Genomic DNA, 16,273 nt, shown 5'->3' on the forward strand with positions numbered 1-16,273 from the left:
AATGAACATCACACATAAAAACAAAAACAATGACATTATAATTGAACATTAAATTTCAGGTTTTGCTTCGGTTGGAGAGAGCGATGAACACTTTGTAAGACCGCCATTAATAGGAAGCTTTCTATCAAGGATGTGAGTGAATCCATTCTGGGTTATTCGTAATAATAGGACAATTTCAGGGATATTCCCTTTTTATTCCTAATGACAAGATTTGTCAACAGTGGAACCGTTTAGCCTATTAATAATTGTCGTAGCAGGCCTATGCAACCACCATCATTATTTTATGAATTATTATTATCAATATTACCGTCATCATAATCATTATAATGCTCGTGATAGTAGAAGTCCTTGTATATCTTTAGGGTTACAGAATAAAAGTTAGGAATTCTTTAGGTAGGCCCACAAATGGAATACATAATGGAATGCTGTATAATGTTGCATCCAGTTATCAGCTGCCGAGGGTGTAGGTCTGCAATATCTTTTGGATTCAAAGAGGCAAAATAAATTCATTAAAATACCGCCTGCTGAAGCAGTAAATGCACAGAGCATTATAATAATAATAATAATAATAATAATAATAATAATAATAATAATAATAACAACAACAAATAATAATAATTATGAACATATATAGCTCAAAATGTACGCATTATGGTACCGTACAGTTTCTCTACCGCATGCTTCTTTTTTATTTCCGAACTAAGGGAGGACTAATGTGCTCTTCATAATACTGGGTTAAAATCCTGACGGCGACATAAAACCTTCAGTTAAATATAAATTAGATATTATCACATGACTGCAATTACATATTGAATAGGAAATCTTTTCTGCTTAATTTTACAGTTTTTGTTTTGCTGTAGCTTTTTGAAGAAGTAAAAAGGTCCATTTACTGTATAAGAAATATTATTTTAAAAAGTAAAAAAATTTAAAAACATAGTAATTGTAAAACCAAAATGCAGAAAAGGCTGCTCTGCTGCTGGTGGAAATGGCGCCAAAGCAGCTCTGTGGGATAGTCACGCGTACTTTTAATTGCATACACAAAAGCACACAGTTTGTATCTATATAGTTTCTGTATTACTAAACAGTCAAACCATGAGACTTGAATTATAGAATATGATAATCATGTTTTTGTGAACCTGTCACAGTATTCTTTACTTTTATTCCACACACTATTAACGCTATGAAAGCTCCTGATAAGAAAATTGAATTTTTATCTCATATTTAGGCCTCAAACAGTAAATAAGACATTTGATTCGAAATCACAGCTTCTGAGAACTTTTGAGCAACTACCTAAATGTGCATTCTCGTTTAAGCCGGCCGATTTGTTTCAGTTTTTGTTTGTTTTTTTTTTTTAAACCTCTTATAGTTTTTTTTTCTTCATTGATTAAAATACCAGGTAAAATACGAGAGCCCTAGTATCCGGATCGGGATTTTCTCGCATGGACGCACGGCAGCTAACGGTTAGCGGGATCCTGATCCTGCTAACCGTTAGCTGCCGTGTGAGAACATAGCCTGTATTTCATATGCCAGTCTTAGACATGGGAAATATCATGTCGGCAGCAATTTCTGTTGCTAATGTATCAGACTATCTTGAAGGGACATAAATAAAAGCTCTTTGTTGACGTTTTATGGCACCTACTATATTTTCTTTCTTTTAATACCTATAAAAAGTTTGAAAGAGAAAGATTAATGAATAACATTTAGCAAAACCCAGACACTGAGTTTTAAGTTCATGTTCATATAATATGAATTATTCTAGATTAAATCTAATAAATTATTTTCATTATTTTGAGAATGTGGCGTTTCAATTTTTTCATCCTTAACTCAAGTATTATAGAGTTAGACATTTTATAAAAAAACATTTGAAATATTCAACAATGAAAAGTGTAATTTAATCCTTTTTACTTATAAGTTTAAATACTGTAAATGGAACGTGCAAAGAACGTTTATTTGTTTGTTTGTTTGTTTTTTTTTTTTCACCTTAAAGACAATTGAATGCAAAATGCACTCACCCAAGTAATGAATCATTCTTGCTATATTATTTGAACGTCATGGTATTTCCAAGATATATCACATATTTCATCTTAAAGACAATTGAATGCAAAATGCACTCACCCAAGTAATGAATCATTCTTGCTATATTATTTGAACGTCATGGTATTTCCAAGATATATCACATATTTCATCTTAAAGACAATTGAATGCAAAATGCACTCACCCAAGTAATGAATCATTCTTGCTATATTATTTGAACGTCATGGTATTTCCAAGATATATCACATATTTCATCTTAAAGACAATTGAATGCAAAATGCACTCACCCAAGTAATGAATCATTCTTGCTATATTATTTGAACGTCATGGTATTTCCAAGATATATCACATATTTCATCTTAAAGACAATTGAATGCAAAATGCACTCACCCAAGTAATGAATCATTCTTGCTATATTATTTGAACGTCATGGTATTTCCAAGATATATCACATATTTCATCTTAAAGACAATTGAATGCAAAATGCACTCACCCAAGTAATGAATCATTCTTGCTATATTATTTGAACGTCATGGTATTTCCAAGATATATCACATATTTCATCTTAAAGACAATTGAATGCAAAATGCACTCACCCAAGTAATGAATCATTCTTGCTATATTATTTGAACGTCATGGTATTTCCAAGATATATCACATATTTCATCTTAAAGACAATTGAATGCAAAATGCACTCACCCAAGTAATGAATCATTCTTGCTATATTATTTGAACGTCATGGTATTTCCAAGATATATCACATATTTCATCTTAAAGACAATTGAATGCAAAATGCACTCACCCAAGTAATGAATCATTCTTGCTATATTACAGGGATTTTTGACAACCATAGAGATCTTATTAATGTGTGTGATATACCATAGAAAGAAACAGAAAAAAAGCTTAAAAACATTGTCTTTGAGTATGTACTTTACATAGGGCTACTTCAAAAACGTGATTTCACAACGTCCTCAGCACCACCATGGCTGGGGCTGAGGTGAGAAAATTTGAGGAAATAGTACCTCTCGAGAGATGGCCGGAAATGAGAATTTTATATAGTAAAATTCATCATCATCACATTACCATTATAGTCAAAATGAAACGCCAACAAATTTCTCATGATCTTTAATCAGGGATTTACTTAATATCCAGGACAACTTAGGCCTAATTATAGCTTACTAAGCTTTAACTATATATACTATATTATGATCAACAAATCACAACTTTTTTTTCGCATTTAGCACAATTTTCTTCACTTTTTATTGTTATTAATATTAATATCAATTATTACTATTGTTATCATCATCATTGTTATTATTATTATTACTAGTAGTAGTAGTATTATTAAACAAACATTTAAAGAAACTTGCAAAAGGATAAAAACGAAATTGAACCACAGTATCGCATTTCTATCTTAAAAGACCTGGCCTGAGATTTATGGATTTAAGATTTTTTTTAAATCACGCTTAGGCCTATGTGTTCTATTATGCCTATGTATAACGTGTACTGATGCATATTTACATGTTTAGAAGTATTCATTTTGAGTGATCTCAGGAAAGAATTTGTATTGGCTCAAGAAGAAGCTTTAAAATTTTAACACTGTGTACAAAAGGGGGGGGGAGGAGCCCCACGGCTCCCCCCCCCCTGGATACGTCCCTGGAGAATACTAAGGCAAATGACGCATTTGGACTTGCTTAAGTGTGTGATAATGTTGTCCTCGGTTTAATTACACTAAAAAGGTAGGCCTATTTTCTGTTTTTAAAAAGCACTTATTAGGAAAATAGGTGAAACCTACTGTGGCGAATCCCGATTCCGAGGAGGGCGCCGCTCTGGAAAAAATCTACTAGGCCTAACCAAATAACATTACTAAGGGTCACGTCTGACAACTCCCTCCCCACTCGCAGTCAGTAACACTATTAAATTATATATAAATCATCAAAGAAAGATAAAAACAGAGAACAAATGTAGGACATGATGGTACATCGTATATAACAAAGCTGTCAACAAATGTCCTATAAATAAATAAATAATAAACAAACAAACAAACAAACAAATAAATAATGATACCTCCGACGGGATTTGACTATATAATGTAACAGTGTTAACGGCTATATATATATATATGATTTAACATCATTTCTATTGTCGTAACAATAGATACTCTAATAATTAACTATTTATTTAAGGTCACACGTTTTATCCTTTAAACATCACATGGCTTCAGTTGATGGTTTAATAGTTTCGATAAGCATGAATAACCGTTTACCCAAGTTTCCTGTATAACCCTCTAAACCTAAATGCTCGTGTATTGACATAAGAGTGAGGTGATGAAATATGTGATATATCTTGGAAATACCATGACATTCAAATAATATAGCAAGAATGATTCATTACTTGGGTGAGTGCATTTTGCATTCAATTGTCTTTAAGATGAAATATGTGATATATCTTGGAAATACCATGACGTTCAAATAATATAGCAAGAATGATTCATTACTTGGGTGAGTGCATTTTGCATTCAATTGTCTTCAAGATGAAAAAAAAAACAAAACAAAACAAAACCAAACAAACGTTCTTTGCACGTTTCGTTTCCATTTACAGTATCAGAATAGCCGTTAACACTGTTAACTTATATATAAATCATCAAAGAAAGGTAAATACAGAGTTCACATGTAAGACATGATGGCACATCGTATAGCAGTTGTTCACTCCCTTTATATAGTAACTTACTCGCGCGAATAAGCGCCCGGGCGCTAAAAATATTTTTTTGCACTTTCTGAGGGGCGCTTATTCAAACGGGGCCTTATGAAAACAGAGTTGAAATTGAGGGGGCGCTTATGGAAATAAATGGAAATCGAAGGGTTTTTATGGGAAATTATTAAATTCAAGAGGCACTTTTTAAATGAAAAAAGATTACCGTATATAAGGACATTATGAATGGTGGTTAGGCGGAAAGGATAATCGTCCAGAGAACATGGCTCATGACAAGATTAATGCATGAATATTTACATAACAGCAAAATAGTAGATGCAATCAGTAGTGGTGGTTAGTGGTTAGCTTGTTGGTCATCGGCCGACTGAGATTAGCTGGATGGCAGGACCATTGTATTTTTTCTTCAAAACTCATGAGAATGTGCTAAAGGTCGGAAAAAGAAAAAGAGGAGTAGGACTAGGCATAGACAAATATGTAAAAAGAGTAAAGTTGAAAATATATTATCTGTCTAGGGATCAGAGCTCGCATCTGTCCAAGAGAAATATCCTCATTTTGATATTGACCTAAGAAGAATGTGTTTCCACTCTGCAGCTCAAATCATGCCAGCAACCACAATCCCAGGATTGATTGGATTATTGACTTGCTAAATAGAAAATCTTATGATTAAGGGGCGCTTATTCAAATAAGGCGCTTATGGAAATTTTCACGTTAGGAGGGGCGGTTATTCGAAAGGGGTGCTTATTCAAACGGGGCGCTTAATCGCGCGAGTACGGTATCTGTCTCTTATACACATCTAGATGTGTATAAGAGACAGATTAGTAGTAGTATTATTAAACAAACATGATCTTTTATCAGGGATTTTTGACAACCATAGAGATCTTATTAATGTGTGTGATATACCAATTGGATTATTGACTTGCTAAAAAGAAAATCTTATGATTAAGGGCGCTTATTCAAATAAGGCGCTTATGGAAATGTTCACGTTAGGAGGGGCGGTTATTCGAAAGGGGTGCTTATTCAAACGGGGCGCTTAATCGCGCGAGTACGGTATTTTGCATGTTAGCAATCGTTTTACTTAAGATGGCGAAGGATTTGACGAAACATGTCTGTTTTATATCGAGTTTTGATAATAAAATTAATTAGGCCATGACGCCACTGCGATTTAAAAAAAATACAAAATCGTGCTCTATCGTAGCAAAATCGTGAATGTGTGAAAGGTGGGTTGGATTGGATTGGATTTATTCTGTGTAAACACCATGCTTACGAATGTCTAAAAGAAGACTTATTTCCAGTGGGGTCATGCTGGTGGTGATTGGGCAGTACACCGTGAGACAATCCCCTACTCCTTTCCGAAGAGTGTACTGCGTTCTTTAACGTGCATATGGGTCAATAATGCACACGGTACCAACGTCTCATCCGAAAAACGGTGCGCTATATTGTAACTTGTATTTCAGCCCTCCAACTCCACGGTTCAGCGCACACACAATGGCTACAACCAGAAAAGCCGACTGTGCTAAGCTGTTACGGGATGAGTGGCTTACTAGAGGTATAAAATCTAGAGGTCCAAAACATTATTTTGCACCTCAGCGCCAACCTTAGTGGTGTTTATGTGGTCCTTCAGCACTCCTTCCTTAAATCCTGGATACCCTACTGTTTGTTTTAAAATGAAATTTCTTTTAACTTTAAAGCATAATATTTAATTCTGGCCTGGTGGGCTATTTGGCTTGTTATTCTGTAATTACTAAGGATTATATATTCTTGTTTGAATTCAACAAAAGGCTTAAAAAAAGCCTGGCTGAACTAAAGACAGAACAATGGCTTATATTTCATTAGCCCCTTTCTTCAATGATTTGCCTATCAACACCTCGCTGGATTAGTAATTCAAACATAAGTATAAGATTGAGACAAATTTAATACTTATGTGAATCATCACCTGAAAAATTCTCATCTTCAACCCTAAACTGTTGTTAGTCAAGGAACTTTTGAGAGTATCCCCTAGGTCAACTTGTAATAGGCGTAGTTACACAATATTTGAAAACTCGTAATTTTTTAGCAGTCGCCATTTCCAAGTCTACTGGTCAGGAGAAATAATTTGCCGGGTAGAACATGGACTTGCTAATTTCACTGGTGATAACTTTAAACATATACGTACAGACAGCAGCCACAGACACGACGCCTCGAGTAAGTTTTTAATACTCCCCGATTATTATCCAGATTTGTAATTAGGCAGTTTAGTTATGTAATTTCCTTGATGTTGTGACAGAACGACTAATCTCTACCTACCTCCGGCATGTGGGCAAACTTAAGGCCGACATTGCTCTGGATTCTTTCTATGACAAATGAGATAGTGAAGAACTATTTTACATCTGAAATAAGCGACCTAATCCCAGAACATTGTAATTTACAAGAAAATGTCAGAATTAATAGAGATATTTATCACCCAATTTAAGTGAAATTAGGAAATCCGATTAGAGCCTGCAGTGGTTCTGCTAATAAGAGTTTTAGTTTGGACCATCCTAAGCTGTACCTACTGTGGCATATCTAGGTGTACTTAAGTGGACGGTTTAGGGTGCAGGGTTTCCGAAATGTGCTAATATTACGAAAAATCCATAAATTATGGCTTGTGGCAAGTCTAGGTGCAGGGCAGTGAGGAGAAGGTTTATTATGAAGAGTGCAGCTTGGCAAATAAGGTGGCCCTAGTCACTGGCGGCGACATCGGGTGATCGAGGTGCACAAGTAGGCTTACTCATCGAGAAAAGCTTGACCCATGGACGTAGCCAGGATTTTGAAAGGGCTCCGATGAGGGTCCAGGGGCGAAGAGACCTAGTAGAGTAGAGGGCCGAAGCCTCCTGGAAGGTAGCGCATTCTGAACGTGTTAGGACTGTTTTGAGGGACTGTGAACAAACATTTTACATTTAAAGTGAAAATTGCAATAGACCCATCATGAATAATATTAGTACTAGACCTAATCATAATAATAACTCAAAACTTTCTTTATTCAAAATAGTCATAATCACGAAGAATATTCTTAATCAATTCAGATAAAATTCTGAAAACAAGTTTATGCACCCTCCCTTCAACAGTCACTAAACATACTCTAAGTGAGGTGCCGACTGGATGGGGTTTAATGTCATACACAGGCCTAACTAAAGCTTAATATAATAATTATAATGATTGGACATTTGAACATTATTTTTCGCCTTTAGCATAATTTTCTTCACTTTTTAATGGTATTAATATTATTATCTATTATCACCATCATTATCACCTTCATCATCGTCATCGTTATTATTATTATTATTATTATTATTATTATTATTATTATTATTATTATTATTATTATTATTATTATTATTATTATTATTTAATGAGGTAAAATGTGTAAATATTAATTTTTTTAGAGAAATCTGCAATGTAGATGTACAGACATCTTAAAGATTGGGGCTCAGGTAGAGGGAAATTCTAAATGTTGCCTACTTCCTCCTTTTCAATATGATGACCTGTACTTGACATCTTTAATCTTAGCTTACAGATGGTTTTACATTAAGCTAAAATAGAATGAGCTACATATTTAAATAAGCCATAAGACACAAAAACAATGCCCAAGAGATCTTAATAATAGTTGTAATTCAAGAGTTCATAAACTGCAATTGGAGCTATTAAAACTATTAAGTTCAAGATTGTGCTTCCTTATTTTCAAAAGCAATTTTGTTTAAACAACCTGTCTAGGGTCATCAGATGCTTAAAGCATCTGTTGTTTTGGGTTTTTTTTGCTCTCCGTAACTCGCACGTCCTCAAAAACTATTGGTCATAAATTATTTCCTTTTGCAGCACTTTAGAATTCACTCCCTACACACATCTGTCTCTTATACACATCTAGATGTGTATAAGAGACAGAATCGTATTAAGCATAAGTTTTGGCCAGCGGTTCATTTCCATACATATAATATTATCTATATACTTTGCTTTAAGGATATCTTGTGTAATTTTAATTGGTTGCCAACCGAGGTCGCCGTAAAGTGCTTCTTTTGCAGTACTTCGACTCGCTTTTATTTGGTCCGCGCCATTTGTAATTGAAGAGACTCTACTTTCTCTAAATCTTTAGTATTTGTATTAACACATACAGCACACGCATAATTAATTGTGGGAAGGCCTATACATTTCCAAAGAACATCACCATAATACACGCGGTTAAAATCATCAAGCGTGTTCTATAATGGATTTAATATATGTGTCACATTAGAACTTATATTTTTCCCTACCATATGCGTGTTGCCCTAATATTTAAATAATATGCTAATCCACTTAGTCAATAACAAGTTGTTAGTCATTGACAAAAAGGTGATTGTATTGTTACTAAATTTGCATAAAGCGTAAATCCGTTGCCAGCCGGTCATATAAAATGACTAGCGCGAGATTTCGAATTACTCTCAAATTTTGAGGTTCATGAGACGAGCAGTTTTATTGTAAGCTTATCATGGGGCGCAGTGTGCATTGGACGCACGATACTGTATAAGCCTGGCCTTTGTGAATTTATACACAGTTGGTAGAACCGTGATAAAGTATTTTTTGTTCAGTTATAAACCGACGGAATGGGGCGAGTTAGGATAGAAACTCCGACAAGGCTCGCAGCTGAACGTGGTGGAGCTCGTCTATGTTAACCAACAGTACGGTAGTGGACATTGTGAGTATTTAAACAGTAATTGAAAGTATTGCTATGCTTACGGATGTTTAAAGTTGATTATAATATAAATATCAGTAAATGTGAATGTTGATATATAGGTACAATATGTAACATGTGTATTATGTGAGTATAATTGTATGTATATACATATGTATACAGATATATATGTGTGTATTTATACACATATAATATATGTATACATATGACGTGTGTTTATATGCATATATGCTGCATGTGCATATAGGCCTATATAACGTGATTGTTTATAAGACATACTCATTTTATGCATGTTTGCTTTAATACAGTGTCACTTAACTTTCAACCTAATATTTGGAAGCTACTGTGCTATTGTATGGAATTTTTCAAGTAGAAACTAATGATGAAGCGTAGAGTATCGTAATCAGTTATACCTATCAAGAATGATGGTGGATATTCAACGCATTATCAAGACAGACGTGTTTAAGCGGGAACATTGATTAAATAGAGACGTAGTATTCGTCATTACTATTTACTCCAATAATGTTATAATATATTAATTAAACTGGTAGTTATTTGCTATGGCTATACACGAAGATAATCTTTAAGATTTGGATAGCCAATATTTCATTATAAATTAATTAGTGCTAAGTAATGTTATGATTAAAAGCATTGGTTGCGAATTTGATATTTAATATTTAATGTTTTCTATGTTTGTATTGTTTGTATTGTGTTGTTTATTGTTTAAAAAGACCTATTATTTTAGAAATAAAGATTTACTTATTTGTTAATTTAAAAGTTTGTAATTCTTTTTGTTGTGTACATTGTTGGACAGACATTAGACCTTCGATCCAAATTCATCGTCTATGACATTCATATTATATATGAATTTTCGTAGGTGACAATATGCGATAATTCTATTTCCATTTGCAATAACTTGATGTATATGGAAGTTGTCCTTTATATTCCTCGCAATGTGGGTACCTAAATATTTATAAGTTTCAACTTCAGTTATAAAATCCCCTCCTAATTTTCAACGTTTGGTACTATTCAGCCGCTGACCGACAACTAGAACATTTGACTTTTCATTATTGAACTTAAATTTCCATTTGTTTTGTTAGCGAAATGCGACGCCAATTCCAACATCTTAATAAGTTCATTTTCACCGTCAGCTAATAAAACCACATCATCTGCCCAGAAAAGGCTGTTCATACAAACACCATGTATGTGTACACCTAATGAATGTTCTTTCAATAATTTTGTGAATTCATGCATTATTATACAAAATAAAGTTGGTGAAAGCACGCAACCTTGTTTCACTCCTTCCTCAATATCGAAAAAATCTGTTTTAATATCACCGAATCTTATTTGCCCTTTAACATCATCATATAAACTACTTATAATCTTCCATAACCTGCCCCGAATCCAAATATTTCATACTGCCATTAACAGGCCGTCACGCCAAACGCAATCAAAGGCCTTCTTTATGTCTAAAAAGGCCAAGAAGGTCTTTTTACCTTCTGCAAGACAGCAGCTAGCCATGCTCTTAAGAGTGAAAATATGGTCTTCGCAGCGGCGATAAGGCTTAAAGCCCCCCTGTACTTCTGCAAGCATGTTCTTTTCTAAGATTTCAGAGACACTGTATAATACGATTCTGTTGAATTTTTGAAACGCAGGAAGTTAGAGAAATCCCTCTATAATTGTTTAAGTCCTTTCGATCGCCCTTTTTATAAATTGGGACAACAATGCTTCGGTTCCATTCAGCTGGAATTTTTTCAAGACTCACAATTCTTTTAAATATGAAAATATTGAATAATTCAGATATTTACCACCATTTTTTAGGAGCTCGTTCGAAATATTATCTAAGCCTGTGGATTTGTTATTTTTGGATTGAAGAATAGCAGTTTCGACCAGATTTAATGCAAGTTCAATATCAACAATGGAGTTAGTGTTATCATCAGAAGCTTGCAAAAAATTGTTATCTTCTTTAAGTTCATTAACAAAATTTGAAGTTTCGATAGAATGTTTATCGTGTTCATCATTCGTATTTCTGTTCATTTTACCTAATGTTCGCCAATAATTTAGAACAGTCTGGTTCATTTCCTCTATATCGCAAGTAATTTCATTTGTGCCCGGCACTTTTAAGCACTGTATTTGCTCATTTTTCGCTCGCCCCCCGTTAATTCCTTCCAAAAGTCACGGCAATTACGACCACCTTTGTTGGCACAATCAACTGACCTTTTAACCCGCATTTCGGTCATTTTATTTCTAACTAATATTTTTACACAATTTCTCTTATCTTGATAATTTTTCAATAAGTTATCCCCCTCACTTATGCTGCTACCCTTATCCTTCACCCACTTTCTATGTAAACGGGCTGCTTCCCTTCTCTGTTTGATGGCATTGTCAACTTCATCATCAAACCATGGATTACATTTATTACCACGTTTTTGTTTCCTAACGCCTATCCCTTCAGTTGCAGCTTTAATTAAATTGCTTTTCCATGAATCCCAAAGCATATTTACATCCGAAAAAGATTCGGATTTTTTCCTGAAATGGTTTATAATCCTGATCCTGTTTGATGGACCAACATAGTTTAGTACTTTTCCCATAATCGGCACGATTACTACTAAAAGGAATAGACAAATTCAATAACAATACGTTATGGTCGCTGCCCAGACCCATATATCTATTTTCATCAACTATGAATCCTTTTACAGACTCAAGTAAATTGTCAGAACAGAGCATATAATCAATGGTACTTTGCAAGTTGTTTCTATACCAAGTAAATTTCCCTACACAATGCCGAGTACAATTTAAGATGTTCAAGCATGCGTCATCCCGAAAATTCAGAAGACGTTCTCCATTAGAGTTTAGTATCGGATCTCCTTACGGGATTTCCCCACCAATTCTGGCATTCATATAAGACATTATTAAAATCTGAGGACCATTTTCTCTATGTTCATTTTCAATACAAATTATATCGGCGAGTAACTGGTTATACAATTTGGTACATGAATCATTATCAGCACCCTCCACAGGGAAATATGCAACAGCTATATACATTTCGTTATTACCACCATAAATGCTGAACCAGAACCTCTCATGGACATCGTCTAGTGAGTTCAAAACATTACCGTCAATAATATTAACATCATTTGAAATTAAAGCACAGATCCTACCCCCTCCCTTTGAAATTCTATTTTTACCAATCCATTTGAACCCCTTAACATCATTAATTAATTCTCCCTTCAGAAATGTTTCTGCAACCCCAAAGATATGTATATTTTGAGTAGTCATTAACTTAACAATTTCTTGAATTTTAGACTGTAACCTATTAACATTGTTGAATGGAATATTTAAAGAGTAATTATTATGACTATTACTTCTTTTACCAACCTTCCTCTTCTGTCTATTCCCATGACCTCGTCTATGGCGCTTTTTTCCCCTTCGTTGGTTAATATTACTTATCGCTGGCCCATGAGAATGTGTTACAGTTATTTCTGAATTCTGATTGGGGACGTCAATTTATGAATAAACTATATCTTTCATTTCATCTCGTAATAAAGTAAAGACATTGCTAGTGTTCACAATGCTGTTGCCGTTGTCCTATGTACTGCGTATGTTTGAGTGTGGATCAATTCTCCCACTTTGTTGATGATCTTCGGCGCGACAAAGGTAAGCTTTATGTCCATATTTACGACATACGTTACATCGAACAGGTTGATTATGATAACAGTCCCTTGTTGCATGTTAATCAAGGAACTTTTGAGAGTATCCCTAGGTCAACTTGTAATAGGCGTAGTTACACAATATTTGAAAACTCGTAATTTTTTAGCAGTCGCCATTTCCAAGTCTACTGGTCAGGAGAAATAATTTGCCGGGTAGAGCATGGACTTGCTAATTTCACTGGTGATAACTTTAAACATATACGTACAGACAGTAGCCACAGACACGACGCCTCGAGTAAGTTTTTAATACTCCCCGATTATTATCCAGATTTACAATGATTAATCATGGTTTAATTAGGCAGTTTAGTTATAATTTTCTTGATGTTATGACAGAACGACTAATCTCCTATCTACCTCCGGCCTGTGGGCAAACTTAAGGCCGACATTGCTCTGGATTATTTCTGACAAATGAGATAGTGAAGAACTATTTTACATCTGAAATAAGCGACTTAATCCCAGAACATTGTAATTTACAAGAAAATGTCAGAATTAATAGAGATATTTATCACCCAATTTAAGTGAAATTAGGAAATCCGATTAGAGCCTGCAGTGGTTCTGCTAATAATAGTTGTAGTTTGGACCACCCTAAACTGTATCTACTGTGGCATATCTAGGTGTACCTAAATGGTTTAGGGTGCAGGGTTTCCGAAATGTACTAATATTACGAAAAATCCATAAATTATGACTTGTGGCAAGACTAGGTGCAGGGCAGTGGGGAGAAGGTTTATTATGAAGAGCGCAGCTTGGCAAATAAGGTGGCCCTAGTCACTGGCGGCGACATCGGGTGATCGAGGTGCACAAGTAGGCTTACTCATCGAGAAAAGCTGGACCCATGGACGTAGCAAGGGGTCCAGGGGCGAAGAGACCTAGTGGGGTAGAGGGCCGAAGCCTCCTGGAAGGTAGCGCATTCTGAACGTGTTGGGACCGTTTTGAGGGACTGTGGACAAACATTTTACATTTAAAGTGAAAATTGCAATAGACCCATCATAAATATTATTAGTACTAGACCTAACAATAATCATAATAATAACTCTAAACTTTCTTTATTCAAAATAGTCATAATCACGAAGAATATGCTTAATTAATTCGGATAACATCCTGAAAACAAGTTTATGCACCCTCCCTTCAACAGTCACTAGACATACTCTAAGTGAGGTGCCGACTGGATGGGGTTTAATGTCATACACAGGCCTAACTATAGCTTAATATAATAATTATTGGACATTTGAACATTATTTTTCGCCTTTAGCATAATTTTCTTCACTTTTTAATGGTATTAATATTATTATCTATTATCACCATCATTATCACCTTCATCATCGTCATCGTTATTATTATTATTATTATTATTATTATTATTATTATTATTATTATTATTATTATTACTATTATTATTATTATTATTATTACTATTACTAGTAGAGTAGTAGTATTAGTATTAAACAAAACTTAAAAGCTTGCAAAAGGTTAAAATCCAAACAATTATACAATATAACATTTCTGTATGTTGAAAAACCTCCGGGCCTGGGATTTATAGATTTAAGTTGTTTTTTATTTTTCTTTGTAATGTAAGTTTGATAAATCGACCACTCCCTGAGCGGTACCGTTATAAACCCGAAAATGTTATTTGTTGCATTATCGTCCATAGTGAAAATTAATTACTGTATTCTAAAATATTCCCGGCTGGGTTACTATCAGCGTAGTGGGAGAATTTTTATTGATAACCGTTTATGATGGGTTTCTATCAGAGCACGGGTCACAAACTTATAGTAGAAGGAGTTAATTAGAATTGTACACAAAGCCTATTTAAACCAACACACATTGAGGATTGTCGACTAATATACACACAGGTTACTTTGCGTTGTGCCACAAACTCTGTGTTGTTGTTTAATTTGTAATAGCATAAAAGTGACACATCGCCCTCGCAGTTGACTATTTGTAGGCCTATTTGTAATTTTCTTGAAAATTTAACGCTTATAATTATAGTATTATGTATAACGTGTGCTGACGCATATTTACATATTTTGTGAAGTATTTATTTTGAGTGATCCCCGGAAAGAATTTGTATTGGCTAGCAATAACACGCTTTAAAATACTCTGTAAACAAAGTGGGGAGAGGAGCCGCGGCTCCTCTTCCCCTGGATACGTCCCTGCCTTGATCCATATAAAAAAAATGCAAATCCTTTCGTTGGGAAACAATGTTTTAAAAATACATTTTACAGTCCGAATGCCACTTTCAGGCAGACGGGGCTGTAAATGTGCTTACCGACAAGCACCCCTTTTATACCAAACAAATTGCGGTAATTATATTGCCGTAATATAACGCCTTTCTATGGCAAGCCATTCGTAATATACCGTATAAAAAGAATGCAAGTAGGCCTATGCAAGTATATTTATGATATAATGTAGACTTAACATTGGCAAAATCTTAAATCTGTAAAATTCACCATTATTCTAACAGTATTCTAACTACTACAAATATGGCAAGTGGTGGATCCGAGTCGGGCTCGGCCTAGCCAAATTTAAAGAGAGTCGGACATCTGGGAGAATTATGAATTCTAAACCACCCCGTTTGATACTTGTACACTGCAACTCCCTCATTTTTTCAAAACAAGGTATATCACATACCAAGAAAATCTAAAAGATGCCGATATTATATGAGATGTGGAAATGGGTGGGTGATTTGTTAAAATCAAGGTACAAAATTATGTCAGGAGCCCTCAACTCCCCCGTACCCCCTGTACCTAAAAGAAATTTAAAACTTCCAAATTGGCACTTGACACAAGCTTGAAAAGGTTGAATACCCAGTGTTTGAAGTTTATATTTCGGTATAGACTGAGTCGATGGTGTTGGCACAGACTCCACAAGTTTATTACTCTAAATCCTAACATTACTACCTAATGACCTGGTTCCCCCATACCCCAAAATTTATTTGAAGTTTTATTGAAATCTAAACCTTTTGCAGGGCAAGTCCAAGGTACTTATCGTTCTTTCAGACGGGATGAGATGGGATCATTATGGACTCAGTCTGCCGAATTTTGAAAATATTCAAAAAACTGGAGTTAAAGCTGATTGGATGGACGGCGCATTTGTAACCCTCTCCACGGCGAGTATGACAACTATATCTACAGGTGTT

At 34.7% G+C, this 16,273-nt stretch overlaps 1 protein-coding gene across 2 annotated transcripts in view; it reads left to right on the top strand.

Moving 5' to 3' along the window:
* The first annotated feature begins 6,678 nt into the window (after nt 1-6,678).
* The window catches only part of LOC117124184 (ectonucleotide pyrophosphatase/phosphodiesterase family member 7-like), a 12,992-nt gene continuing 3,397 nt past the window's right edge, over nt 6,679-16,273 (top strand). The window contains exons 1-2 of one of the 2 annotated variants that reach the window (XM_033270339.1): nt 6,679-6,927; nt 16,103-16,268. In XM_033270339.1, coding sequence (XP_033126230.1) covers nt 6,853-6,927; nt 16,103-16,268 — 241 coding nt within the window. In that variant the 5' untranslated portion in view covers nt 6,679-6,852. Of the gene's footprint in view, nt 6,928-13,215; nt 13,373-16,102; nt 16,269-16,273 lie in introns of those variants that run through there. The other variant, XM_033270338.1, reaches the window with a different exon arrangement.

Source organism: Anneissia japonica, unplaced genomic scaffold (genome assembly GCF_011630105.1).
Source record: "Anneissia japonica isolate Jap-2015-1 unplaced genomic scaffold, ASM1163010v1 scaffold502_len386481_cov162, whole genome shotgun sequence".
NCBI lineage: Eukaryota > Metazoa > Echinodermata > Crinoidea > Comatulida > Comatulidae > Anneissia > Anneissia japonica.